The sequence below is a fragment of the Protomyctophum parallelum genome, assembly GCF_964188405.1.
Source record: "Protomyctophum parallelum genome assembly, chromosome: 21".
Taxonomy (NCBI): Eukaryota; Metazoa; Chordata; class Actinopteri; order Myctophiformes; family Myctophidae; genus Protomyctophum; species Protomyctophum parallelum.
This window is the reverse complement of record NC_139713.1, coordinates 1,982,761-2,010,236: the sequence shown is the minus strand read 5'-3', so window position 1 is coordinate 2,010,236 and position 27,476 is coordinate 1,982,761. Positions and strand designations below refer to the sequence as shown.

Here is a 27,476-nt window from a genome sequence, read left to right as displayed (position 1 = left end):
ACCTGTCTACTCTCTCTGTGTCTCAGAGGAGGGCTGTGGACAGTTCAGAAACCTGTCTACTCACTCTGTGTCTCAGAGGAGGGCTGTGGACAGTTCAGAAACCTGTCTACTCACTCTGTGTCTCAGAGGAGGGCTGTGGACAGTTCAGAAACCTGTCTACTCTCTCTGTGTCTCAGAGGAGGGCTGTGGACAGTTCAGAAACCTGTCTACTCACTCTGTGTCTCAGAGGAGGGCTGTGGACAGTTCAGAAACCTGTCTACTCACTCTGTGTCTCAGAGGGCTGTGGACAGTTCAGAAACCTGTCTACTCTCTCTGTGTCTCAGAGGAGGGCTGTGGACAGTTCAGAAACCTGTCTACTCACTCTGTGTCTCAGAGGAGGGCTGTGGACAGTTCAGAAACCTGTCTACTCACTCTGTGTCTCAGAGGAGGGCTGTGGACAGTTCAGAAACCTGTCTACTCACTCTGTGTCTCAGAGGAGGGCTGTGGACAGTTCAGAAACCTGTCTACTCACTCTGTGTCTCAGAGGAGGGCTGTGGACAGTTCAGAAACCTGTCTACTCACTCTGTGTCTCAGAGGAGGGCTGTGGACAGTTCAGAAACCTGTCTACTCACTCTGTGTCTCAGAGAAGGGCTGTGGACAGTTCAGAAACCTGTCTACCAGTGACATCATCGATGGGGAATCCGAGGTATAGGATAGGACATTGTGGAGGGCAGCTCCAGGAATTGGTTGGTGTTGGCTAGACCTCACTCTGGCACTAACTAACTAACTAATTAGTAGATAGGTTGAAAATGGGTGAATTCTTCCTTCAATTATTCCCCATTAGTAGTAAACGGTAACAAGTACGAATTAATTCAAATGCACTCTTCATAACACGTAGAGGAATTAAGAGTGAAAGCGTCACAAGTGAAGCTGAGATTCAGGGGAATTAAAAGGTGGTGTAAGAAGTGACATATATTTTTGTTTAAAGCTTTATATTGTGATAGCACTCATTTCTATAGTTTGTCCAGTAACAGCAGTCTCCCCATCTCTACATCTCAATATCAATTTCATCCAATAAGCAGAGAGAGAGAGAGAGAGAGAGAGACAGAGAGAGAGAGAGAGAGAGAGAGAGAGAGAGAGAGAGAGAGAGAGAGAGAGAGCTCAGTTTAAATAGGACACAAGGATAACAAGCGGACAATATTGGTACTGGAAGTACACTATCAAATTGAAGACGATGAAACTTGTGTATCTTTCTGTTCACAAAAAAGCTGGAGAGACATGGGGGGGGGGGGGGGGGGGGAGACTCACCCCTGTTATTGAACAAAGATAATATAGCAATGATTACCATTTACTATAGAGCTATTTAACACTTAATAGAACCCTTACAAAGCGCTCACACGGCGCTCAGTGACAGAACCTTCAGGGTTACAGTGCCGTTAGTAAAGTAAAGTGCTGACCAGAACCAACATGGTATACAGTAGGGGTTGCACTAACTATTATTATTATTATAATAATATATATATCATACTATAATTCACCGAATGTCTGTCTGTCTGTCAGAAACAAACACTTATCTCCTCATTGCCTGCACCAATCACTCCCACTTTTCACACAGGCATTGACCATATGAATATGGAGGGCGTAACGGAGCCATTTTTTTGATTTGACACATTAATTATTAATAATGCATTTATTAGTGAATTAAAAACGCACCGGGCGCAGTACCCCCAGCGGCCACCGGGGGGGGGGGGGGGGGGCGGGGCTAGTATAAGTAATTTACTTAATTTGGTCTTCCATCACTAATGACCCATATGACACTAACTAGTCACGTTTAACCCATTTTGGGGCGGGAACCCCTTTTGGTGTTTTAAGCATGATGTTATAATTTAGCTATTGAAAAATAGCAGATCTACAAGCTCGTAACAGCTTGTAGATCTGCTATTTTTGAAAAATTGTTAAAAGCATGTGCCTCGAATCTTTGAGTACAGTATATATTCTTTCAGAGCGAACGTTATTAACTCAAATGTTTGCTTCTGGGGGGGGGGGGGGGGTCCCTGGAACAACATATTTTCAGATGGGGGACGGCGGCATATTACATATAATTTTTGGGGTCCTTGACATGAAATATTGAAAACCACTGATACAGAAACCTAAAGGTCATTACACACTGGCAAATTAGCGACGCGATATATTCGTGCGAATAATTCGCATTTAAAAATAAACTATTGAAGTCCATGCAAGCTTCCACATCAGTGGCGAATGTGCGAATGTGCGAAAATGCGACCGTTTTCGCTTTTATTTGTTCGCTCTGGTGTCGTATTTTGCAGAGATTCGCAGGCGAACTGCAACATGCAATATTTCGCATTTTCAGATCGCTTATTCGCATCGCGTCGCTAATTCGCCAGTGTGTAATGACCTTAAGGCTTTTCAGAAAATTGTCATGATTTAGAAGATCTTTTTTTAAATTTCGACGCCAGGCCTAAATGGAAACCGTATGTAGGTCGTCTCCCCCCCCCACCCCCTCTGCCCTCGGACGATTTACATTTCAGCTCCAAAACATGTTTTTGTACCGACGGGTTTGAACGGGAGTTTCTCAGTGCAACCTCTAGTATACAGTAATGAGTAAGAAGCAAAAGATTAGTTCAAAATTAGGTTGAAAATTTGCGTACCTTCATTCATAAATGGAATAATAATAATAGTAATAATAATAATGACGGCAATCCCAACAACAAACAGAAACCAGCCCAAGTTTCCCCAGTGTTTGATCAAGGCAATCAATCCCAGCCCCACTGAAACTCAGCAGCAAGCCCCCCCCTCCGCCACAAAAAAAGGGTAAATTAATTAATGAAACCGTTAATTAGACAGTCAGCCCTGCTGTGTGAAGTGAGTTAGCCAAGAGTGCAGAAGCATCCGAAGAAAGAGCAAAAGATAAACGTGGTGGAAAGTCCATATCGTCGTGTACCAAAGAACCTTTTCTTTTGTTTTACTAAAATGTTTCCATCCATCCATCTTCAACCGCTTATCCGTAGTCGGGTTCGCGGGGGCAACAGCTCCACCAGAGAGCTCCCAGACTTCCCCTCTCCTCCAGAGCAACATCAGTGACTTCCTCCTGGGGGGATCCCGAGACGTTCCAAGGCCCAGTGAGTCGATGAGTTTCCTCCAACTGCGCCTTGGTCTGCCCCGGGGGGGGGTCTCCTCCCAGTGGGACGTGCCTCGAGGACCTCCCTAGGGAGACGACCGAGAGGCATCCTAACCAGATGCCTCGAGGACCTCCCTAGGGAGAAGCCCGAGAGGCATCCTAACCAGATGCCTCGAGGACCTCCCTAGGGAGACGACCGAGAGGCATCCTAACCAGATGCCTCGAGGTCCTCCCTAGGGAGAAGCCCGAGAGGCATCCTAACCAGATGCCTCGAGGACCTCCCTAGGGAGACGCCCGAGAGGCATCCTAACCAGATGCCTCGAGGACCTCCCTAGGGAGACGCCCGAGAGGCATCCTAACCAGATGCCTCGAGGTCCTCCCTAGGGAGAAGCCGAGAGGCATCCTAACCAGATGCCTCGAGGACCTCCCTAGGGAGACGCCCGAGAGGCATCCTAACCAGATGCCTCGAGGACCTCCCTAGGGAGACACCACGAGAGGCATCCTAACCAGATGCCTCGAGGACCTCCCTATAGGGAGACGCCCGAGAGGCATCCTAACCAGATGCCCCGAACCACCTCAGCTGACTCCTATACTATACTATAACCCATTTTTTCATCTAAGGGAGATGAACTTCTCACCCTGTCTCTAAGGGAGATGAACTTCTCACCCTATCTCTAAGGGAGGTGAACTTCTCACCCTATCTCTAAGGGAGGTGAACTTCTCACCCTATCTCTAAGGGAGATGGACTTCTCACCCTATCTCTAAGGGAGATGAACTTCTCACCCTATCTCTAAGGGAGATTAACTTCTCACCCTATCTCTAAGGGAGATGAACTTCTCACCCTGTCTCTAAGGGAGATGAACTTCTCACCCTATCTCTAAGGGAGGTGAACTTCTCACCCTATCTCTAAGGGAGGTGAACTTCTCACCCTATCTCTAAGGGAGATGGACTTCTCACCCTATCTCTAAGGGAGATGAACTTCTCACCCTATCTCTAAGGGAGATTAACTTCTCACCCTATCTCTAAGGGAGATGAACTTCTCACCCTATCTCTAAGGGAGATGAACTTCTCACCCTACCTCTAAGGGAGATGAACTTCTCACCCTACCTCTAAGGGAGATGAACTTCTCACCCTATCTCTCTCTAAGGGAGATGAACGTCTCACCCTATCTCTAAGGGGGATGAACGTCTCACCCTATCTCTAAGGGAGATGGACTTCTCACCCTACCTCTAAGGGAGATGGACTTCTCACCCTATCTCTAAGGGAGATGAACTTCTCACCCTGTCTCTAAGGGAGATGAACTTCTCACCCTGTCTCTCTTTAAGGGAGGTGAACTTCTCACCCTATCTCTCTTTAAGGGAGGTGAACTTCTCGCCCTGTCTCTCTTTAAGGGAGATGAACTTCTCACCCTGTCTCTAAGGGAGGTGAACTTCTCACCCTATCTCTCTTTAAGGGAGATGAACTTCTCACCCCATCTCTCTTTAAGGGAGGTGAACTTCTCACCCTATCTCTCTTTAAGGGAGGTGAACTTCTCACCCTACTGTATATCTAAGGGAGATGAACTTCTCACCCTGTCTCTAAGGGAGATGAACTTCTCACCCTGTCTCTAAGGGAGGTGAACTTCTCACCCTATCTCTAAGGGAGGTGAACTTCTCACCCTATCTCTAAGGGAGATGAACTTCTCACCCTGTCTCTAAGGGAGATGAACTTCTCACCCTGTCTCTAAGGGAGATGAACTTCTCACCCTGTCTCTAAGGGAGATGAACTTCTCACCCTATCTCTAAGGGAGGTGAACTTCTCACCCTGTCTCTAAGGGAGGTGAACTTCTCACCCTATCTCTCTCTAAGGGAGGTGAACTTCTCACCCTGTCTCTAAGGGAGATGAACTTCTCACCCTGTCTCTAAGGGAGATGAACTTCTCACCCTGTCTCTAAGGGAGATGAACTTCTCACCCTGTCTCTAAGGGAGATGAACTTCTCACCCTATCTCTAAGGGAGGTGAACTTCTCACCCTGTCTCTAAGGGAGGTGAACTTCTCACCCTATCTCTCTCTAAGGGAGATGAACTTCTCACCCTATCTCTCTCTAAGGGAGGTGAACTTCTCACCCTATCTCTAAGGGAGGTGAACTTCTCACCCTATCTCTAAGGGAGGTGAACTTCTCACCCTGTCTCTAAGGGAGGTGAACTTCTCACCCTATCTCTAAGGGAGGTGAACTTCTCACCCTATCTCTAAGGGAGGTGAACTTCTCACCCTATCTCTAAGGGAGGTGAACTTCTCACCCTATCTCTCTAAGGGAGATGAACTTCTCACCCTGTCTCTAAGGGAGGTGAACTTCTCACCCTATCTCTCTCTAAGGGAGATGAACTTCTCACCCTATCTCTAAGGGAGGTGAACTTCTCACCCTATCTCTAAGGGAGGTGAACTTCTCACCCTGTCTCTAAGGGAGGTGAACTTCTCACCCTATCTCTAAGGGAGGTGAACTTCTCACCCTGTCTCTAAGGGAGGTGAACTTCCCACCCTGTCTCTAAGGGAGGTGAACTTCTCACCCTGTCTCTAAGGGAGGTGAACTTCTCACCCTGTCTCTAAGGGAGGTGAACTTCTCACCCTATCTCTCTCTAAGGGAGATGAACTTCTCACCCTATCTCTCTCTAAGGGAGGTGAACTTCTCACCCTATCTCTAAGGGAGATTAACTTCTCACCCTATCTCTAAGGGAGGTGAACTTCTCACCCTGTCTATAAGGGAGATTCCAGCCACCCGTCTAGAGGAAAAACTATTCAGGGCCTTATTCTTTCCGAGCCACGCTTCATGACCATATTAGGGCGAAGACCTTATATAATCCTAAACGTATTACAAATGACTTTCCACGCATTTGTCCACGCTATGCTTTTGCTCCTTCTTAGCGGCCCCAGAGAAAAGACATGGAAAGAAATGCAGCTTGCGTTGGAGGTTAATTTGAAGCTAATTAATGTTCAGCGATGAGAACAGAAAAAAAACAAAAAAACAAAAAAAAACATTTACCACTGAACTGAGGTCACTCTAATGGAGAAAATAAAATACAAGACATCATAAAACATGAATGAAGTTACATGCCAATGACAAATGAATGACCGTGAATGAATCATCTGCATTACACACAGTACAAAATGCTATGCAAATGAAAGAAAATTAAAGAAATGTGGGGGGTAAAAAAAAAAAAGATAATGTCTTTGCCTTGGAAAAACCCTGTATGTCCAACTGTGGGGATTGAAAAGATGCTCTCACGGTGATGGGTTTTTTTTCTTCTTAAATGATTGCCCTTAGCCCATTAAGACCTGAGGACGCATATGTGTCACCTTATAGCTTTAAACCATTATTTTAAACCTTTAGCTGTTAAAAAAAGAATAGCAATTCTAAAACGGTTAGTCCCAATACTTGATTCCGATTGGCTGGTTACCGGCACGTGACCGTTGTAAATCTCAGCGATAATTCCACACCTTCAATCACTTCATAATCATTCCCAGCTGATCCCGCAGCTCTGTGTAGCTGTACCGGGGAAGGGGAGCGCTTGATTACCTTACAAACCCATGCCGTGCGGGGCGTCTAAGCACCGCCCGGTTCATAGGACTGTGAATGTGTTTTGTATGTTGCCCCCACCCCTGGACCCCCTCGAAAACGAGATGATGCATCTCAAGGGGATATCCTTTCTCAATAAAAGCTTCATATATATATATATATACGCATGTTTCATGATAAATGTTCTTATGTGATGTATTCCCATGCTTTTTTTTTTGTTCTTGCTTAATGTAAATCGCTCTGGATTAAGAGCGTCTGCTAAATGCCTAAATTGTAAATTGTATGCCAAAGACTGTAAACATGGGACCCAGTGCCTCCCTGCTTGGCACTCAGCATCAATGGGTTGGATTGGGGGGGGGTCAGTCCCTGCTTGGCACTCAGCACCAATGGGTTGGATTGGGGGGGTCAGTCCCTGCTTGGCACTCAGCACCAATGGGTTGGATTGGGGGGGTCAGTCCCTGCTTGGCACTCAGCATCAATGGGTTGGATTGGGGGGGTCAGTCCCTGCTTGGCACTCAGCATCAATGGGTTGGATTGGGGGGTCAGTCCCTGCTTGGCACTCAGCACCAATGGGTTGGATTGGGGGGTCAGTCCCTGCTTGGCACTCAGCACCAATGGGTTGGATTGGGGGGTCAGTCCCTGCTTGGCACTCAGCACCAATGGGTTGGATTGGGGGGTCAGTCCCTGCTTGGCACTCAGCATCAATGGGTTGGATTGGGGGGTCAGTCCCTGCTTGGCACTCAGCATCAATGGGTTGGATTGGGGGGTCAGTCCCTGCTTGGCACTCAGCATCAATGGGTTGGATTGGGGGGTCAGTCCCTGCTTGGCACTCAGCATCAATGGGTTGGATTGGGGGGGTCAGTCCCTGCTTGGCACTCAGCATCGATGGGTTGGATTGGGGGGTCAGTCCCTGCTTGGCACTCAGCATCAATGGGTTGGATTGGGGGGGTCAGTCCCTGCTTGGCACTCAGCATCAATGGGTTGGATTGGGGGGTCAGTCCCTGCTTGGCACTCAGCATCAATGGGTTGGATTGGGGGGTCAGTCCCTGCTTGGCACTCAGCATCGATGGGTTGGATTGGGGGGTCAGTCCCTGCTTGGCACTCAGCATCAATGGGTTGGATTGGGGGGGTCAGTCCCTGCTTGGCACTCAGCATCAATGGGTTGGATTGGGGGGTCAGTCCCTGCTTGGCACTCAGCATCAATGGGTTGGATTGGGGGGGGTCAGTCCCTGCTTGGCACTCAGCACCAATGGGTTGGATTGGGGGGGTCAGTCCCTGCTTGGCACTCAGCACCAATGGGTTGGATTGGAGGTTCAAATCAGCGCGGCGCACGCTGCGGCTCACCGCTCCAAGAGAGACGGGTGAAATGCGGGAGAACACATTTCACTGTAACGGTAACTCATCGGTGTGTGACTAAATCATACGACTTTCAAACAAAACTGTCGTGATTGAGAAGACAAGTCGTACGATCTGGTCTCAGGTCTCAATGGTGTGTGGCGGGGGTGTAGTGGGCGACTTTGACGATGGAGATGGACATACGTGGGTTTTTCCAGACTACTCTCTATATTACTAGCATTTGGAAGAATGTAAACGTGACCAACAACACGAGGCATGTTGTTATTAATGTAATGCAGTGGTTGTCAAAGTGGGGCCCGATGAGCGTAGCAAACTATTTCTACCAATAAAAAAAGGAAATTCAATGATCTTTCGAAGTAAGAAAAGAACCAATGAAAAAAAATCACATCCGTGTGAACCGAGTGGTGCAACTCCCCTCCTCTCTCTCTCTCTCATATTAGCAGGCAACAGTGCAGCACTATCTCTCTCTCAGTTTCTGGTGCCACCTACTGGTACTAATAGTCACAGTCGTGCTCATAGTCACATAGGCGCACGGACACGGACATTGCTGTTCCTTGGAGTGGTTTTGCACCACTCAAAAATGTATGCACCGTATATGTAAGAAATTCTATAAATTAGAAAACAAATCAGATGTCGAAGAAGTATATTGAAAATAGCCGATCTACAAGCTCTCAACGTTGTGAGCTTGTAGATCGGCTATTTTCAATATAGTTTGGCTCCCCGGGGGGGAAAAATGTCAAATTTCTCTTGAAAAAGAAAGTTTGAGAACCACTGCTTTACAGAGAAATTGTGGAATTGATAATAATTAGTATTACCTAAGTTCTTCCCTCAGTGTTTCCAGTCTAGACAACACAGCCCCCCTTAACGTAGACATTATAACAACACATTATAAATAATAATATAAATAACACAGCCCCTTAAAAGCTTACCTCTGCGTTGTAGAACTTGGTCTTCACGTCCAGCGGCTTCAGCACCTGGTTGAGAATAGATTGTAAGCTAAAGGCTAAAGGAGTTGTTGCTTTCTCACCACTTTCCTCCATTCAAGAAAAAGGCAACAAAAAATGAATAGAAAATAAAGAAATAAAAAAAGGTACAAAATGTTACAGTGTCTAGTTTAATGTCCTCTTATTGGCGTCAGGAGATCCTGTCCAAAAGACGAGAAAAATGAAAGTAGTGTAGACCGTTTTAACTGTCTACGATGTTAAGTTCTCTCCACACTGAGTGCAGTCAGTGTGTGTGTGTGTGTGTGTGTGTGTGTCTCTCTCTCTCTCTCTCTCTCTCTCTGGCCGGTCGCACAAAGCCCATAGCTTGTATGCTAATTGGTTTTTCGCTCTATTGTAGACTTGTGACATTTCTCAGACTGCTATCATCAACACATGCTGCTCCAGTCTGAAAGGCTCCGTACTGCTCGCTAAACTTTACCCCGAGCTTTAACACATGCTGCTCCAGTCTGAACGGCTCCGTACTGCTCGCTAAACTTTACCCCGAGCTTTAACACATGCTGCTCCAGTCTGAACGGCTCCGTACTGCTCGCTAAACTTTACCCCGAGCTTTAACACATGCTGCTCCAGTCTGAAAGGCTCCGTACTGCTCGCTAAACTTTACCCCGAGCTTTAACACATGCTGCTCCAGTCTGAAAGGCTCCGTACTGCTCGCTAAACTTTACCCCGAGCTTTAACACATGCTGCTCCAGTCTGAACGGCTCCGTACTGCTCGCTAAACTTTACCCCGAGCTTTAACACATGCTGCTCCAGTCTGAACGGCTCCGTACTGCTCGCTAAACTTTACCCCGAGCTTTAACACATGCTGCTCCAGTCTGAACGGCTCCGTACTGCTCGCTAAACTTTACCCCGAGCTTTAACACATGCTGCTCCAGTCTGAAAGGCTCCGTACTGCTCGCTAAACTTTACCCCGAGCTTTAACACATGCTGCTCCAGTCTGAAAGGCTCCGTACTGCTCGCTAAACTTTACCCCGAGCTTTAACACATGCTGCTCCAGTCTGAACGGCTCCGTACTGCTCGCTAAACTTTACCCCGAGCTTTAACACATGCTGCTCCAGTCTGAAAGGCTCCGTACTGCTCGCTAAACTTTACCCCGAGCTTTAACACATGCTGCTCCAGTCTGAAAGGCTCCGTACTGCTCGCTAAACTTTACCCCGAGCTTTAACACATGCTGCTCCAGTCTGAAAGGCTCCGTACTGCTCGCTAAACTTTACCCCGAGCTTTAACACATGCTGCTCCAGTCTGAAAGGCTCCGTACTGCTCGCTAAACTTTACCCCGAGCTTTAACACATGCTGCTCCAGTCTGAAAGGCTCCGTACTGCTCGCTAAACTTTACCCCGAGCTTTAACACATGCTGCTCCAGTCTGAAAGGCTCCGTACTGCTCGCTAAACTTTACCCCGAGCTTTAACACATGCTGCTCCAGTCTGAAAGGCTCCGTACTGCTCGCTAAACTTTACCCCGAGCTTTAACACATGCTGCTCCAGTCTGAACGGCTCCGTACTGCTCGCTAAACTTTACCCCGAGCTTTAACACATGCTGCTCCAGTCTGAACGGCTCCGTACTGCTCGCTAAACTTTACCCCGAGCTTTAACACATGCTGCTCCAGTCTGAACGGCTCCGTACTGCTCGCTAAACTTTACCCCGAGCTTTAACACATGCTGCTCCAGTCTGAAAGGCTCCGTACTGCTCGCTAAACTTTACCCCGAGCTTTAACACATGCTGCTCCAGTCTGAAAGGCTCCGTACTGCTCGCTAAACTTTACCCCGAGCTTTAACACATGCTGCTCCAGTCTGAAAGGCTCCGTACTGCTCGCTAAACTTTACCCCGAGCTTTAACACATGCTGCTCCAGTCTGAAAGGCTCCGTACTGCTCGCTAAACTTTACCCCGAGCTTTAACACATGCTGCTCCAGTCTGAAAGGCTCCGTACTGCTCGCTAAACTTTACCCCGAGCTTTAACACATGCTGCTCCAGTCTGAACGGCTCCGTACTGCTCGCTAAACTTTACCCCGAGCTTTAACACATGCTGCTCCAGTCTGAAAGGCTCCGTACTGCTCGCTAAACTTTACCCCGAGCTTTAACACATGCTGCTCCAGTCTGAACGGCTCCGTACTGCTCGCTAAACTTTACCCCGAGCTTTAACACATGCTGCTCCAGTCTGAACGGCTCCGTACTGCTCGCTAAACTTTACCCCGAGCTTTAACACATGCTGCTCCAGTCTGAAAGGCTCCGTACTGCTCGCTAAACTTTACCCCGAGCTTTAACACATGCTGCTCCAGTCTGAACGGCTCCGTACTGCTCGCTAAACTTTACCCCGAGCTTTAACACATGCTGCTCCAGTCTGAAAGGCTCCGTACTGCTCGCTAAACTTTACCCCGAGCTTTAACACATGCTGCTCCAGTCTGAAAGGCTCCGTACTGCTCGCTAAACTTTACCCCGAGCTTTAACACATGCTGCTCCAGTCTGAAAGGCTCCGTACTGCTCGCTAAACTTTACCCCGAGCTTTAACACATGCTGCTCCAGTCTGAAAGGCTCCGTACTGCTCGCTAAACTTTACCCCGAGCTTTAACACATGCTGCTCCAGTCTGAAAGGCTCCGTACTGCTCGCTAAACTTTACCCCGAGCTTTAACACATGCTGCTCCAGTCTGAACGGCTCCGTACTGCTCGCTAAACTTTACCCCGAGCTTTAACACATGCTGCTCCAGTCTGAAAGGCTCCGTACTGCTCGCTAAACTTTACCCCGAGCTTTAACACATGCTGCTCCAGTCTGAAAGGCTCCGTACTGCTCGCTAAACTTTACCCCGAGCTTTAACACATGCTGCTCCAGTCTGAAAGGCTCCGTACTGCTCGCTAAACTTTACCCCGAGCTTTAACACATGCTGCTCCAGTCTGAAAGGCTCCGTACTGCTCGCTAAACTTTACCCCGAGCTTTAACACATGCTGCTCCAGTCTGAAAGGCTCCGTACTGCTCGCTAAACTTTACCCCGAGCTTTAACACATGCTGCTCCAGTCTGAACGGCTCCGTACTGCTCGCTAAACTTTACCCCGAGCTTTAACACATGCTGCTCCAGTCTGAAAGGCTCCGTACTGCTCGCTAAACTTTACCCCGAGCTTTAACACATGCTGCTCCAGTCTGAACGGCTCCGTACTGCTCGCTAAACTTTACCCCGAGCTTTAACACATGCTGCTCCAGTCTGAACGGCTCCGTACTGCTCGCTAAACTTTACCCCGAGCTTTAACACATGCTGCTCCAGTCTGAAAGGCTCCGTACTGCTCGCTAAACTTTACCCCGAGCTTTAACACATGCTGCTCCAGTCTGAACGGCTCCGTACTGCTCGCTAAACTTTACCCCGAGCTTTAACACATGCTGCTCCAGTCTGAAAGGCTCCGTACTGCTCGCTAAACTTTACCCCGAGCTTTAACACATGCTGCTCCAGTCTGAAAGGCTCCGTACTGCTCGCTAAACTTTACCCCGAGCTTTAACACATGCTGCTCCAGTCTGAAAGGCTCCGTACTGCTCGCTAAACTTTACCCCGAGCTTTAACACATGCTGCTCCAGTCTGAAAGGCTCCGTACTGCTCGCTAAACTTTACCCCGAGCTTTAACACATGCTGCTCCAGTCTGAAAGGCTCCGTACTGCTCGCTAAACTTTACCCCGAGCTTTAACACATGCTGCTCCAGTCTGAACGGCTCCGTACTGCTCGCTAAACTTTACCCCGAGCTTTAACACATGCTGCTCCAGTCTGAACGGCTCCGTACTGCTCGCTAAACTTTACCCCGAGCTTTAACACATGCTGCTCCAGTCTGAACGGCTCCGTACTGCTCGCTAAACTTTACCCCGAGCTTTAACACATGCTGCTCCAGTCTGAACGGCTCCGTACTGCTCGCTAAACTTTACCCCGAGCTTTAACACATGCTGCTCCAGTCTGAAAGGCTCCGTACTGCTCGCTAAACTTTACCCCGAGCAAGTCTGTCCTTCCTTGGGACTCAAACCTGTTCAACTTTAACCTCTCTCTCTCTCTCTCTCTCTCTCTCTCTCTCTAGGCAGAGACCACTGCTCTCTCTCTCTCTCTCTCTCTCTCTCTCTCTAGGCAGAGACCACTGCTCTCGCTCTCTCTCTCTCTCTCTCTCTCTCTCTCTCTCTCTAGGCAGAGACCACTGCTCGCTCGCGCAGCGCTCTCTCTCTCTCTCTCTCTCTCTCTCTCTCTCTCTCTCTCTCTCTCTCTCTCTCTCTCTCTCTCTCTCTCTCTCTCTCTCTCTCTCTCTCTCTCTCTCTCTCTAGGCAGAGAGACCACTGCTCTCTCTCTCTCTCTCTCTCTCTAGGCAGAGAGACCACTGCTCTCTCTCTCTCTCTCTCTCTCTCTCTCTCTCTCTAGGCAGAGAGACCACTTCTCTCTCTCTCTCTCCCTCTCTCTCTCTAGGCAGAGACCACTGCTATTTTGGACATTTTGGAGTTGTAGTAGCCATGGGGTAATCTAGGTGGTGGATATTGCTTTTTTGTCTTAACCCATTTCGGCCTGACGTCGTAAAAATGTCTTCAGTTTTCTGAAAAACCTTATGTTTCTGTATCAGTGGTGCTCAATATTTCATGCCAAGGACCCCCATCTGAAAATATGTTGTTCCAGGGACCCCTCCCCAGAAGGGGAGCAAAGTTTTGAGTTAAAATGTTCGCTAAAATGTTCCCCTTTTGGTGTTAGCATTATGTTATGCTTTAGCTATTGAAAAATAACAGATCAAACGAGCTTGTAGGTCTGCTATTTTTGAAAAATCGAAGAACGACTGACATAGAAACATAGCTTTTTCAGAAAACTGTCAGGATGTAGAAGACATTTTTTGACAGGAGAACTGTCAATCTGACAGGAGAACGTCGTTCAAGCAGTAGGGTTGGGTGACGATACGAATACATCGTCAATCGCGAATATACGAATCCAATCGCCGAATATTTTTATTAGGCGATTTCTCGGGACGATTTAGCCCAGATAACCTGTAAAGTGTGAATCAGCAAAGTAGTAACAGCGGCCGGGTGGAAATCCCCTGGAGCCGAGGGAGCCTGTAGCCTACATGTTGTTTAAGCTCCGGAGTCCAGACCCATGCAGTTTAATAATATACAGTCACAACAGAATGCACACTGCTGTCTCGTGTCTCATCACAATCCCAATGCGCCACCCGTGAGTGGCGGGGGGGGGGAAATAAAAATAACTGTCTAGTGTTAGTGTATAGGCACGGGAATCATTCATTAGCTTAGCGCTTAGCTTAGCGTGTAGCCAATACTGGTGCAACCCACTGATTGAACTTCATCTCCGCCTGTAATCCAAGTTATTTTTATTGACAACGTGAACTAACCCCGACACCAGCGCTGCAAAAATAGACAGATCTACAAGCTCTCAACGCGTAGCGAACGGCACTGCAAAAACAGGCAGGACGATGCCTTGAGAGCCTGTGTGGATCAGCCCGGCCGCAGCAGCTTGTGGGCTCCGCTGGTCCGCTCCGAGCCTCCGACGACCGGTGCGGGGAGGGAAGGGAGCAAGTTACCCTGGCTGCGCAGCTGTCTGTAGAAACAGACTGATCTACAAGCTCTCAACGCCTAGCGAACGGAGCTGCGAAAACAGGCAGGACGCGGCGCCTTGAGAGCTTGTAGATCTGGCTTTTTTGCGACCTGCAGTGAGCTGTTCTCACTTTACATTTATGACACGAATACATCGTCAATCGGCGAATATTGGTCAGACGATTGGCGGTTGAAAAAAATTGGCATATCGCCCAACCTTATCAAGCAGTCAATCTGACAGGAGAACGTCGTTCAAGCAGTGACAACAAAGATAAGACAGTTTATCAACTCACCTGGAATTTGAAGAACTTTCTGAAATAGAGTTTCTCCCCGTACTGGGTGGTGTAGCTGACCGCACACACCAGGCTGACGAGAGGAGAGAGAGAGAACGGAGTTTATATTTTAACCCATTCTGACCTGAGATCAGATTCATACGAGGTTTCCACTGGACACACACACTGGTCTGATTAACCCATTCTGACCTGAGATCAGATTCATACGAGGTTTCCACTGGACACACACACTGGTCTGATTAACACTCTGTGTGTGTATGTCAGTGGTTTTCATCCATCATTAATTCGGCATTTGCGGCCACGGACCACCATTTGTGACCAAATTTAACTGAGAGACTGCCATTGGATTTTTATTTTTTTCCACAGTTTTTTCCATGTCAGTTTTGGAGATATGGCTTATAGAGTATAATGTCTTGGAGAAAATTACATTTAGCCTCTCGGACCCATTTGAGCCACAGAACCACCATCTGATGACATTTAGCCTCTCGGACCCATTTGAGCCACAGAACCACCATCTGATGACATTTAGCCTCTCAGACCCAAAAACGAATGAATATGTTGTTGTCGTATGACATCATAAAGACACACATGACGACATCGTTATGACATCATAAAGACACACATGACGACATCGTTATGACATCATAAAGACACACATGACGACATCGTTATGACATCATAAAGACACACATGACGACATCGTTATGACATCATAAAGACTCACATGACGACATCGTTATGACATCATAAAGACACACATGACGACGTCGTTATGACATCATAAAGACTCACATGACGACGTCGTTATGACATCATAAAGACACACATGACGACATCGTTATGACATCATAAAGACTCACATGACGACGTCGTTATGACATCATAAAGACTCACATGACGACATCGTTATGACATCATAAAGACACACATGACGACATCGTTATGACATCATAAAGACACACATGACGACATCGTTATGACATCATAAAGACTCACATGACGACGTCGTTATGACATCATAAAGACTCACATGACGACATCGTTATGACATCATAAAGACCCACATGACGACATCGTTATGACATCATAAAGACCCACACAACGACGTCGTTATGACGTCATAAAGACTCACATGTGCGTGCCGATCTCCTTGACTTCGTGGTGGATGACGTCATCGATGCAGCTCTCTGGCTTCAGCTCGGTGACGGTGGCGTTGGACGCCGAGAGGTTGAGTCTCTGGGAGCTGGTCTGGAGGTCGGCCTGCAGCGCACGCACACACACACACACATGAACACGCACACGCACACACGCACACACACACACACACGCACACGCACACACACACACACACACACACATGAACACGCACACGCACACATGAACACGCACACATGAACACGCACACGCACACATGAACACGCACACACACACACACACACATGAACACGCACACATGAACACGCACACATGAACACGCACACATGAACACGCACACGCACACATGAACACGCACACGCACACACACACACACACACACACATGAACACTCACACGCACACACACACACACACACGAACACTCACACGCACACACACACACACACATGAACACGCACACATGAACACGCACACGCACACATGAACACTCACACGCACACACACACACACACACATGAACACTCACACGCACACACACACACGCACACACACACACATGAACACTCACACGCACAACCTATTTGTTTAGGTTTTAAAGTTGATGGTCTTTGCCCGTGAAGCTTTCATCATTCCATCATCTCAGAATATTTGGACGACTGAGACATTTTCTAAATATTTATTTAAAACCCATTCTGACCTGAGATCAGATTCTAAAAAAAAAAAGTCTTCTACATCCAGGCCAGTTTTCTGAAAAAGCTGTGTTTCTCTATGTCAGTCGTTCTTCGATTTTTCAAAAAATAGCAGACATACAAGCTCGTGGCGCGCTATGAGCTTGTAGATCTGCTATTTTTCCAATAGCTAAAGCATAGCATAATGCTAACGCCAGAATGGGATAAGCACATGGATGCTATCACTCTGGCTTCAATTTACAATTTACAATTGTAAATTTACAAGAGCAGACGCTCTTGATCCAGAGCGACTTACATTTAAGCAAAAACTAAAGCATGTCATACATCACATATATATAAAAAGTACTTATCATGAATCATGTATAAACTAAGAACGTAACAGTTCAGAGTATCTATGTGTCAACTATACATACTATACTATATTATATATTATACAATATACATGTGTACTATAAAGTGCTATGACTACATGAAATGCAATTCTAGTGCCGTCTACGTAACGAGCTATAAGTCTGTCTAAAATACTATCTGAGTCTACATAGAGTGCTATCTAAGGGGCGAGGCTAGGGCAAGTGCTACGGGCCATGGTGGAGTCTGAAGAGGTGGGTTTAGGGCTAGGGTAAGTGCTACGGGCCATGGTGGAGTCTGAAGAGGTGGGTTTTCAGACTACGGCGGGAGATTGGGAGTGATGCTGCGGTTCTGACTGTGATGGGAAGAGCATTCCATGCCATTGTCGGTGGGAGAGCCAACGTAATGTCTTAAAATATATATATTTTTTTTAAAGATATTTTTTTTGCGGCTTACGCCTTTATTGATTTTTTAAGGGATAGAAAGTAGGCTGACAGGAAACGGGAGAGAGATGGGGGGATGACATGCGGTAAAGGCCGTGTCGGGTCCGGGAGTCGAACCCGCGGCACACCGCGACTGGATCACCAGTCCGGTGCCCAGACCGTTACGCTACGGCCTGGGCTAAAATATATTTTTTATCCCACGATTTTTGTAACCCATTTTTCACCCCTGTGTCAATCACCTAATGTGATCCTGGGCTCTACACACCCTCCACCAACCTAGTCCCCATATATGGGGGACAAGGGGAGACCAGCCTAGTCCCCATATATGGGGGACAAGGGGAGAGCAATGGACTTGAACTCATGCTTCCTTCATGCCTGAGTGTCCAAGTTGCTCCTTTTACACCTGACAGGGGGGAGTTTCCCTGGTTGGACGTAGCGCGTGGAAGGAACACGTTATTCCAACCAGTTCCTTTCCCCTCCATCAGCCGCCCCGGCTGGCCAGGGGGAGGCAGTTTAGAGACCAGGATTACTGCATGCTTTTTGTGAGGGTACCTACCCTAGGGGACACGGGGAGAACATGTGAGGGTACCTACCTACCCTAGGGGAAACGGGGAGAACATGTGAGGGTACCTACCCTAGGGGACACGGGGAGAACATGTGAGGGTACCTACCCTAGGGGACACGGGGAGAACATGTGAGGGTATACCTACCATAGGGGACACAGGGAGAACATGTGAGGGTACCTACCCTATAGGGGACACGGGGAGAACATGTGAGGGTATCTACCCTAGGGAACACGGGGAGAACATGTGAGGGTACCTACACTAGGGGACACGGGGGGAACATGTGAGGGTACCTACACAAGGGGACACGGGGAGAACATGTGAGGGTACCTACCTACCCTAGGGGACACGGGGAGAACATGTGAGGGTACCTACACTAGGGGACACGGGGAGAACATGTGAGGGTACCTACCCTAGGGGACACGGGGAGAACATGTGAGGGTACCTACCCTAGGGGACACGGGGAGAACATGTGAGGGTACCTACCCTAGGGGACACGGGGAGAACATGTGAGGGTATACCTACCATAGGGGACACAGGGAGAACATGTGAGGGTACCTACACTAGGGGACACGGGGAGAACATGTGAGGGTACCTACCCTAGGGGACACGGGGAGAACATGTGAGGGTACCTACCCTAGGGGACACGGGGAGAACATGTGAGGGTACCTACCCTAGGGGACACGGGGAGAACATGTGAGGGTACCTACCCTAGGGGACACGGGGAGAACATGTGAGGGTACCTACCCTAGGGGACACGGGGAGAACATGCAAACTCCACACAGAAAGGCCCTTTGGCCAACCCCGCCTTCGGGTATGGGCACTGATGACGCGGAGGGAGAGCCAACGTAATGTCGAGGAGAATATGTACCTTCACCAGAATGTCCTTCACAATCTGGACGCTGTCGTTGTGAACACTGATGTAACTGGAGAAGGTCTCGCCAAGGAAGATATTCCTGTTGAAAACACACGTTATTTGAGATTATTGTGATATCATAAAAACAATTGACAAACAAAATGTGTTCAGTGGCTGATCCATGCATCGATTGGCCGACGTAACGATGTATTTGCATCAATCCCTTTTATAATCAAATAAATTGCTTAGTTTAATTTGCGTTTGTACCCCTATACGGAACACCAACACTGAAACTCATCAGATTCACGGTTCAAGGTTGTCACTGTTTGTCTCCCTTGGGAGAAATGTGTCTTGGAGACAGAGTCACAGACAGAGTCACAGACAGAGTCACATACAGAGTCACAGACAGAGTCACAGACAGAGTCACAGACAGAGTCACAGCTGCATACAGATAACAGACACGTTCACAGACAGAGTCACAGACAGAGTCACAGACAGAGTCACAGCTGCATACAGATAACAGACACGTTCACATACGAAAAGGAAAAAAACACCATGAAAACACCCACATACACAAAACAGAGATATTGCACACATTCCCTTGATAAAGTGCAACTAGTCAAAAAAGTGCTTTTGGCAATCCCTGAATCTCTGAGTCAGTAAAGTGCATTCGGCAATCTCTGATTGAGCATTTTGATTGACAGGGGAACAAAAGAGTGTTTAAATCTATTATACACAGATTAATTTACATAATAATATAAACTGTATGCCAGCGGTTAAGCTTAATGTTAACTCTTTTGAACAGGAAGATACGTTTTTAACCAACGTTCTGAGGTAAAGTTAGCATCTCTCCCAGCATTAGTTTAATATGACTACCCAAAGTTCTGAGGTAAAGTTAGCATCTCTCCCAGCATTAGTTTAATATTACTACCCAAAGTTCTGAGGTAAAGTTAGCATCTCTCCCAGCATCAGTTTAATATTACTACCCAAAGTTCTGAGGTAAAGTTAGCATCTCTCCCTGCATTAGTTTAATATTACTACCCAAAGTTCTGAGGTAAAGTTAATTAGCATCTCTCCCAGCATTAGTTTAATATTACTACCCAAAGTTCTGAGGTAAAGTTAGCATCTCTCCCAGCATCAGTTTAATATTACTACCCAAAGTTCTGAGGTAAAGTTAGCATCTCTCCCTGCATTAGTTTAATATTACTACCCAAAGTTCTGAGGTAAAGTTAGCATCTCTCCCAGCATTAGTTTAATATTACTACCCAAAGTTCTGAGGTAAAGTTAGCATCTCTCCCTGCATTAGTTTAATATTACTACCCAAAGTTCTGAGGTAAAGTTAGCATCTCTCCCTGCATTAGTTTAATATTACTACCCAAAGTTCTGAGGTAAAGTTAGCATCTCTCCCAGCATTAGTTTAATATTACTACCCAAAGTTCTGAGGTAAAGTTAGCATCTCTCCCAGCATTAGCGATTCGGCTCCTTTAATAGTGGACGGGTCCTCCTTCATCAGTCGATCAAACACATCCCCTGTGAACACACAGAACACATCACAGATCAAACACATCCCCTGTGAACACACAGAACACATCACAGATCAAACACATCCCCTGTGAACACACAGAACACATCACAGATCAAACACATCCACTGTGAACACACAGAACACATCACAGATCAAACACATCCCCTGTGCCCAGGCCGTAGCGTAACGGTCTGGGCACCGGACTGGTGATCCAGTCGCGGTGTGCCGCGGGTTCGACTCCCGGACCCGACACGGCCTTTACCGCATATCATCCCCCCATCTCTCTCCCGTTTCCTGTCAGCCTACTTTCTATCCCTTAAAAAAAATCAATAAAGGCGTAAGCCGCAAAAAAATATATCTTTAAAAAAAAAACACATCCCCTGTGAACACACAGAACACATCACAGATCAAACACATCCCCTGTGAACACACAGAACACATCACAGATCAAACACATCCCCTGTGAACACACAGAACACATCACAGATCAAACACATCCCCTGTGAACACACAGAACACATCACAGATCAAACACATCCCCTGTGAACACACAGAACACATCACAGATCAAACACATCCCCTGTGAACACACAGATCAAACACATCCCCTGTGAACACACAGAACTGTTAGGAAGGGACTAGTGGACAAGAGATCCAGTATAAGTCATTTTACACTTGGTTGCATGCTGAAAATAGCAGATCTACAAGCTCACAACGCGTCACGCTATTTCAGCAAGTTTAAAAACAGTCATTAGGACGGCATCAAGGCCCGCCAAAATACATTTTAGTCGACTAAATCACCTGTAGATTCAGTCGACTAAAATCTTATGACATTTAGTCGACTAAAACTAGACTAACAATAAAACAACCGGGTGACTAAAATGTGACTGAAACTAAATGAAAACTATTCAAAAGACAAAGACTAAAACTAAAATAGAAATTTGATGCCAAAAACAACACTGTAGTCGACTAGTAAAAGTGGCTGTCCCTCTACTGTACTGTACTGTACTGTCACTGTACTGTACTGTACTGGCAAAGTGTGTGTGTGTTAGGTTGCGCACATGTGGTGAAAAACAACCGTGCTGTTTTCGTGCTCAGACCCACACACACACACACACACACACATAGCTCCGTAAGAGAGTGCTTGCACCACTCAAAAAACGGACTAGAAGTGAATCTCTATACCTTCTACGATTATAATCGCTAAGGTACTTAACCCATTCTGACCTGAGATCAGATTCTATAAATGTCTTCTACATCCTGACAGTTTTCATTCTGACCTGAGATCAGATTCTATAAATGTCTTCTACATCCTGACAGTTTTCCATTCTGACCTGAGATCAGATTCTATAAATGTCTTCTACATCCTGACAGTTTTCATTCTGACCTGAGATCAGATTCTATAAATGTCTTCTACATCCTGACAGTTTTCCATTCTGACCTGAGATCAGATTCTATAAATGTCTTCTACATCCTGACAGTTTTCATTCTGACCTGAGATCAGATTCTATAAATGTTCTTCTACATCCTGACAGTTTTCTGAAAAAGCTATGTTTCTATGTCAGTCGTTCTTCGATTTTTCAAAAATAGCAGATCTACAAGCTCGTAGCGCGCCACTCGGTGGCGCGCTATGAGCTTGTAGATCTGCTATTTTTCAATAGCTAAAGCATAACATGATGCTAACACCAAAATGGGTGCCCGTTCAGAATGGGTTAAAAGGTGCCAACTACGTACTGTACGTGTTTGTAGACAACCGTACATGAAAAACGGCGAGCGTCAAAATGGAATGAGTTCAAACGAACACCGTGAAGTTCCCTGCGATCTAAATTTGGGAGCTGGATGGTCTAACTCTAACACAATCAGAAAGGTCACATGACGACGGCTAATCTAATGGAGCTTAATCTGTGGGCCTCCTTTCCGCTCAACCAAAACATAATGCAGATAATATAATAATGAGAAATACCTGCTTATAGTACAGCTCTGCTCTGGACTGTTTGTCTATTAACCCATTCTGACCTGAGATCAGATTCATACGAGGTTTCCACTGGACACACACCGTGTCTGATGAACCCATTCTGACCCGAGATCAGATTCATACGATTACGGTCGCGAGGCCATGGGGTCCGGAACCCGGCCCACATTCGCTCGAGACGTGAACGTGCACGTTTTCACATGCAGTGGAAGCGGCCGGGGAGATTTCACAGCGGTAGATTCGTTACTCAATACATTTAGTGAGCGGATAAAATAACATAAAACAAAATAAAAATATTAAATAGAATTAATAAATGATAAAAGCTCCATTCGAATGGCAATTTTAGCTTTCGAATATATATATATTTTTTAATATTCGAATTTCTTTCATATTATGAAATTCGTTCTGACAGCCCTAGTGTGTGTGTGTGTGTGTGTGTGTGTGTGTGTGTGTGTGTGTGTGTGTGTGTGTGTGCTACAGCTGCGCCCTCTGGTGGCGGGCGGGTGGTGTCACAGCGGGACAGACAGACAGACATGATCTGCAGGGTCTCATAGTTAGTGCTCAGTGCGTTCGCAATAAGTATACGTCATTTTACTCTTGGTTGCATGCTGAAAATAGCCGATCTACAAGCTCGACGGCGCGCTGCGACGTGTTGTGAGCTTGTTGTAGATCTGCTATTTTCAGAAAGTGTATAAAAGCAGTCGTTGCGCCAGCACCGTCAAGCGGTGTTGTTTTTGACAGCACATTTTGATTTTAGTTTTAGTCATTAGTCTTTTGAAACGTTTTCATTTAGTTTTAGTCACATTTTAGTCACCTGGGATGTCATAGTGTTAGTCTAGTTTTAGTCGACTAAATGTCACGCAATTTTAGTCGACTAAATCTAGTTGATTTAGTCGACTAAAATGTATTTTGTCGGGCCTTGATGCCGTCGAAATGACAGATTTTACACTTGCTGAAAATAGCAGATCTACAAGCTCACAACGCGTCGCGCTGTGGGCTTGTAGATCGACTATTTTCAGCATGCAACCAAGTGTAAATTCACTTATACTGGATCTCTTGTCCACTAGTCCATTTTAGTCTAGTTTTTATTTCTTGTCAGTATATTTAGTCTTAGTTTTAGTCACCATAGCTTAGTTTTCATTTAGTTTCTATTTAGTTTTTGTCCGTGAAAAAAGTCGACGGACATTTTTCGTCTTAGTTTTAGTCGACGAAAACAACACTGCCGTCAAGGCACCGCCGCCAAAATACATTTTAGTCGACTAAATCAACAGCAGGCTGGACTAATCACGTGTCCATATTCTTACCTGGCAGGTCTCGGTCTTCACATGTAACTGGCATGTTGGTGAACAGAGTGGGTTTGGTCAACCGCATCACTGGAAAACACACACACACACACGCAAACGCACACGCATGCACACGCACACACACACACACACACACACACAGATATTATTAAGCCATTTTGACCCGATTCTAAAAATGTCTTCTACATCCTGACAGTTTTCTGAAAAAGCTATGTTTCTATATGTCAGTCGTTCTTCGATTTTTCAGAAAATAGCAGATCTACAAGCTCATAGCGCGCCACCGAGTGGCGCGCTAGGAGCTTGAAGATCTGCTATTTTTCAGTAGCTAAAGCATAACACATAACAAACAATGTTGATTCAGACGATATAGAGCATCACCAAAACTCAGTTTTATTTTTTCATAAAAATGTTAGATTCCTGTTGATTTTACTATTTGAAGATCTGGATCCGGATCCATGGATCCAGTCCGGGTTTTCTTCCCAATAAAATGGACAAATCAACAGGAAGATAACATTTTTATGAAAAAATAAAACCACATGAGTTTTGGTGATGCTCTATATTGTCTGAATCAACATTGTTTGTGTTTGTTTACGTACTAAAATAGTGACTTTGAGAGCTGTTTTAGCTACAATGTAAGTCAATGAGGAGCATATTTTGAATTATCAATTTCTAATCACTGGAGCAGTTATTTTTTATTTCTTGTCCACATTTGGAGTTGCATCATGGCAAAGTAACTACACAACCCAAACCTCAAAAAAAGTGGTCTTACCCTTTAAAGCAAAAAAAAATCCCAAGACTGAAAATGATTTTTTGCAAATCTGCACTGATCTCATAAAATGACCCCTATGAAATCCTCAGGACTGAAATCAGTCACCAGGACTGAGAACTTTAAGCCCGGCCCGCGTGCCAAGTGGTCGTTCTCATTATTTATTTCTCAATCTCACCGCCGAGTAACCTCGCGTCCTGGTTGGTTGGTTGGAGGACGGTCGAGACGGGCAGTGTCAGTAGACCAATCACAGGCAGGCGGGGCGTCTGACCTGAGATCAGATTCATGCGAGGTTTCCACTGGGACACGCACTGTGTCTGATGAACCCATTCTGACCTGAGATCAGACTCTAAAAAAAAATTCAGTCTCTCTTCGATTTTTCAAAAATAGCAGACCTACAAGCTCGTAGCGCGCCACTCGGTGGCGCGATATGAGCTTGTAGATCTGCTATTGTTCAATAGCTAAAGCATGACATGATGCTATAACACCAAAATGGGTTCCCGTTCAGAATGGGTTAATACCGTGTCTATGCTCGGACACAAACAGAATCCACGCGTTTACAACAGGGTCCACCTTGTTCAGTTCATCAAAACATTTAGTAGACGTACAAATACACACTTCAACACCAAATGGTTCCATTTGTACACTTTCAGAGTTGAATTAACATTGATTTTACAATAAAACATTGTGGGTCCCAGAGATAGAAATGCCATTAAATGGGGGTCCGTAGACTAATGCATAATCTGAATTAATCTGAATCCCCCCCCCCCCCCCCTTTTCCCCCTCACAGTATATGTTTATTTTCCCTTTTTTTTTATGAATTCCTGTTCTGTTCTTTGGCTTTATAGAAGTGTCTATTAAATGTTTTGATGAATTGAACAAGGTGGACCCTCTTGTAAAGAAGTGTAATGCTTTATTGGGTCGTCCACTACAGTTAACGGTCTTTGTATTGAGTTTGTGCTTGAAATGTACTGTCATTCTGCAAACTGTTAATACATACTTCAATCAATCAATCAATCAATCAAAAAAGCATGTCAAACTGGCGGTCCATAAAATTAAAACGGGTTGAGAGTCAGTGCTATAGAGCGGTAAAAGTCTTCTCTTATGAGGGTCCCTGGAATAACTCTTCACAGCCCCCCAAGTGGGGCTAATTAGTGTCAATGTGGCCGAACGGTTTGCGGAGCGGTCTTGATATCGGAAGGTCGCTATAGTTCGTATCCCCGGACCGGCACGTTAAAATTACCACCGCTGAAGTGCCCTTTGAGCAAGGCATTGAACCCCTACCATGAAATGTTCTATGAGCAGGGCCTGGCTGTAAACAAGTTCTTCAGCTTAGTCCAGTTACCCTGGGTAAACATAGTACCTTTCCTTTCCTTAGTCCAGTTACCCTGGGTAAACATAGTACCTTTCCTTTCCTTAGTCCAGTTACCCTGGGTAAACATAGTACCTTTCGTTTCCTTAGTCCAGTTACTCTGGGTAAACATAGTACCTTTCCTTTCCTTAGTCCAGTTACCCTGGGTAAACATAGTACCTTTCCTTTCCTTAGTCCAGTTACCCTGCAGGGTAAACATAGTACCTTTCCTTTCCTTAGTCCAGTTACCCTGGGTAAACATAGTACCTTTCCTTTCCTTAGTCCAGTTACCCTGGGTAAACATAGTACCTTTCCTTTCCTTAGTCCAGTTACCCTGGGTAAACATAGTACCTTTCCTTTCCTTTAGTCCAGTTACCCTGGGTAAACATAGTACCTTTCCTTTCCTTAGTCCAGTTACCCTGGGTAAACATAGTACCTTTCCTTTCCTTAGTCCAGTTACCCTGGGTAAACATAGTACCTTTCCTTTCCTTAGTCCAGTTACCCTGGGTAAACATAGTACCTTTCCTTTCCTTAGTCCAGTTACCCTGGGTAAACAAAGTACCTTTCCTTTCCTTAGTCCAGTTACCCTGGGTAAACATAGTACCTTTCCTTTCCTTAGTCCAGTTACCCTGGGTAAACATAGTACCTTTCCTTTCCTTAGTCCAGTTACCCTGGGTAAACATAGTACCTTTCCTTTCCTTAGTCCAGTTACCCTGGGTAAACATAGTACCTTTCCTTTCCTTAGTCCAGTTACCCTGGGTAAACAAAGTACCTTTCCTTTCCTTAGTCCAGTTACCCTGGGTAAACATAGTACCTTTCCTTTCCTTAGTCCAGTTACCCTGCAGGGTAAACATAGTACCTTTCCTTTCCTTAGTCCAGTTACCCTGGGTAAACATAGTACCTTTCCTTTCCTTAGTCCAGTTACCCTGGGTAAACATAGTACCTTTCCTTTCCTTAGTCCAGTTACCCTGGGTAAACATAGTACCTTTCCTTTCCTTAGTCCAGTATCCAGTTACCCTGTCGACGAAATTGTCAGTATACTATATTTAGTCTTAGTTTTAGTCATCATAGATTCGTTTTTATTTAGTTTTTAGTCAGTGAAAAAAGGTAGTCGACGGACATTTTTCGTCTTAGTTTTAGTCGACGAAAACACCGATACTCTGCTGTCATCAACTCTCTCATCTCTCTCTCTCTCTCTCTCTCTGGGATTAATTTAAATAAACATTAAAGTCAACGTAAATAAAAACACCAACACATACCTTTCAGCGCCAGCAGGTGTTCCTGTTTGGTCTGGTTTACGTCCATTGTTGTTGACAGTTTTATCAAAGCTCATTGAGCTGCCCAACTCTAATGTTGTTGTTGGTGGTGGTTTGGTGGTTAGCCTGTAGCTAATGCTAGCTTGACCCGGATGTAAACAAACAGCTTCTTCTTCTTCTTCTTCTTCTTCCGAGGTTAATGCTGGTTGGTTGGTTGGTTGCCTGCTGCACCCCCTAAAGCAGTGGTTCCAAAACCTTTTCATGTCAACAGTGTTGTTTTTGGCAGCAAATTTCTATTTTAGTTTTAGTCATTAGTCTCCTGAATAGTTTTCACTTAGTCTTAGTCACATTTTACTAGTCACCTGGAATGTATTAGTGTTA

General features: G+C 45.9%; 1 protein-coding gene across 2 annotated transcripts in view; it reads right to left on the bottom strand.

Annotated features, from left to right (window-relative positions):
- Positions 1-27,239, bottom strand: part of trappc13 (trafficking protein particle complex subunit 13) — a 41,227-nt gene extending 13,988 nt beyond the window's left edge. Inside the window, exons 1-8 of one of the 2 annotated variants that reach the window (XM_083793605.1) lie at positions 27,099-27,239; positions 23,723-23,791; positions 20,352-20,451; positions 18,937-19,021; positions 15,998-16,125; positions 14,866-14,938; positions 8,956-9,000; positions 6,137-6,154 (exon numbers count right to left, since the gene is read on the bottom strand). In XM_083793605.1, the coding sequence (XP_083649731.1) occupies positions 6,137-6,154; positions 8,956-9,000; positions 14,866-14,938; positions 15,998-16,125; positions 18,937-19,021; positions 20,352-20,451; positions 23,723-23,791; positions 27,099-27,144 (564 nt within the window). In that variant the 5' untranslated portion in view covers positions 27,145-27,239. Of the gene's footprint in view, positions 1-6,136; positions 6,155-8,955; positions 9,001-14,865; positions 14,939-15,997; positions 16,126-18,936; positions 19,022-19,797; positions 19,827-20,351; positions 20,452-23,722; positions 23,792-27,098 lie in introns of those variants that run through there. The other variant, XM_083793606.1, reaches the window with a different exon arrangement.
- Between the last annotated feature and the right edge of the window lie 237 nt (positions 27,240-27,476).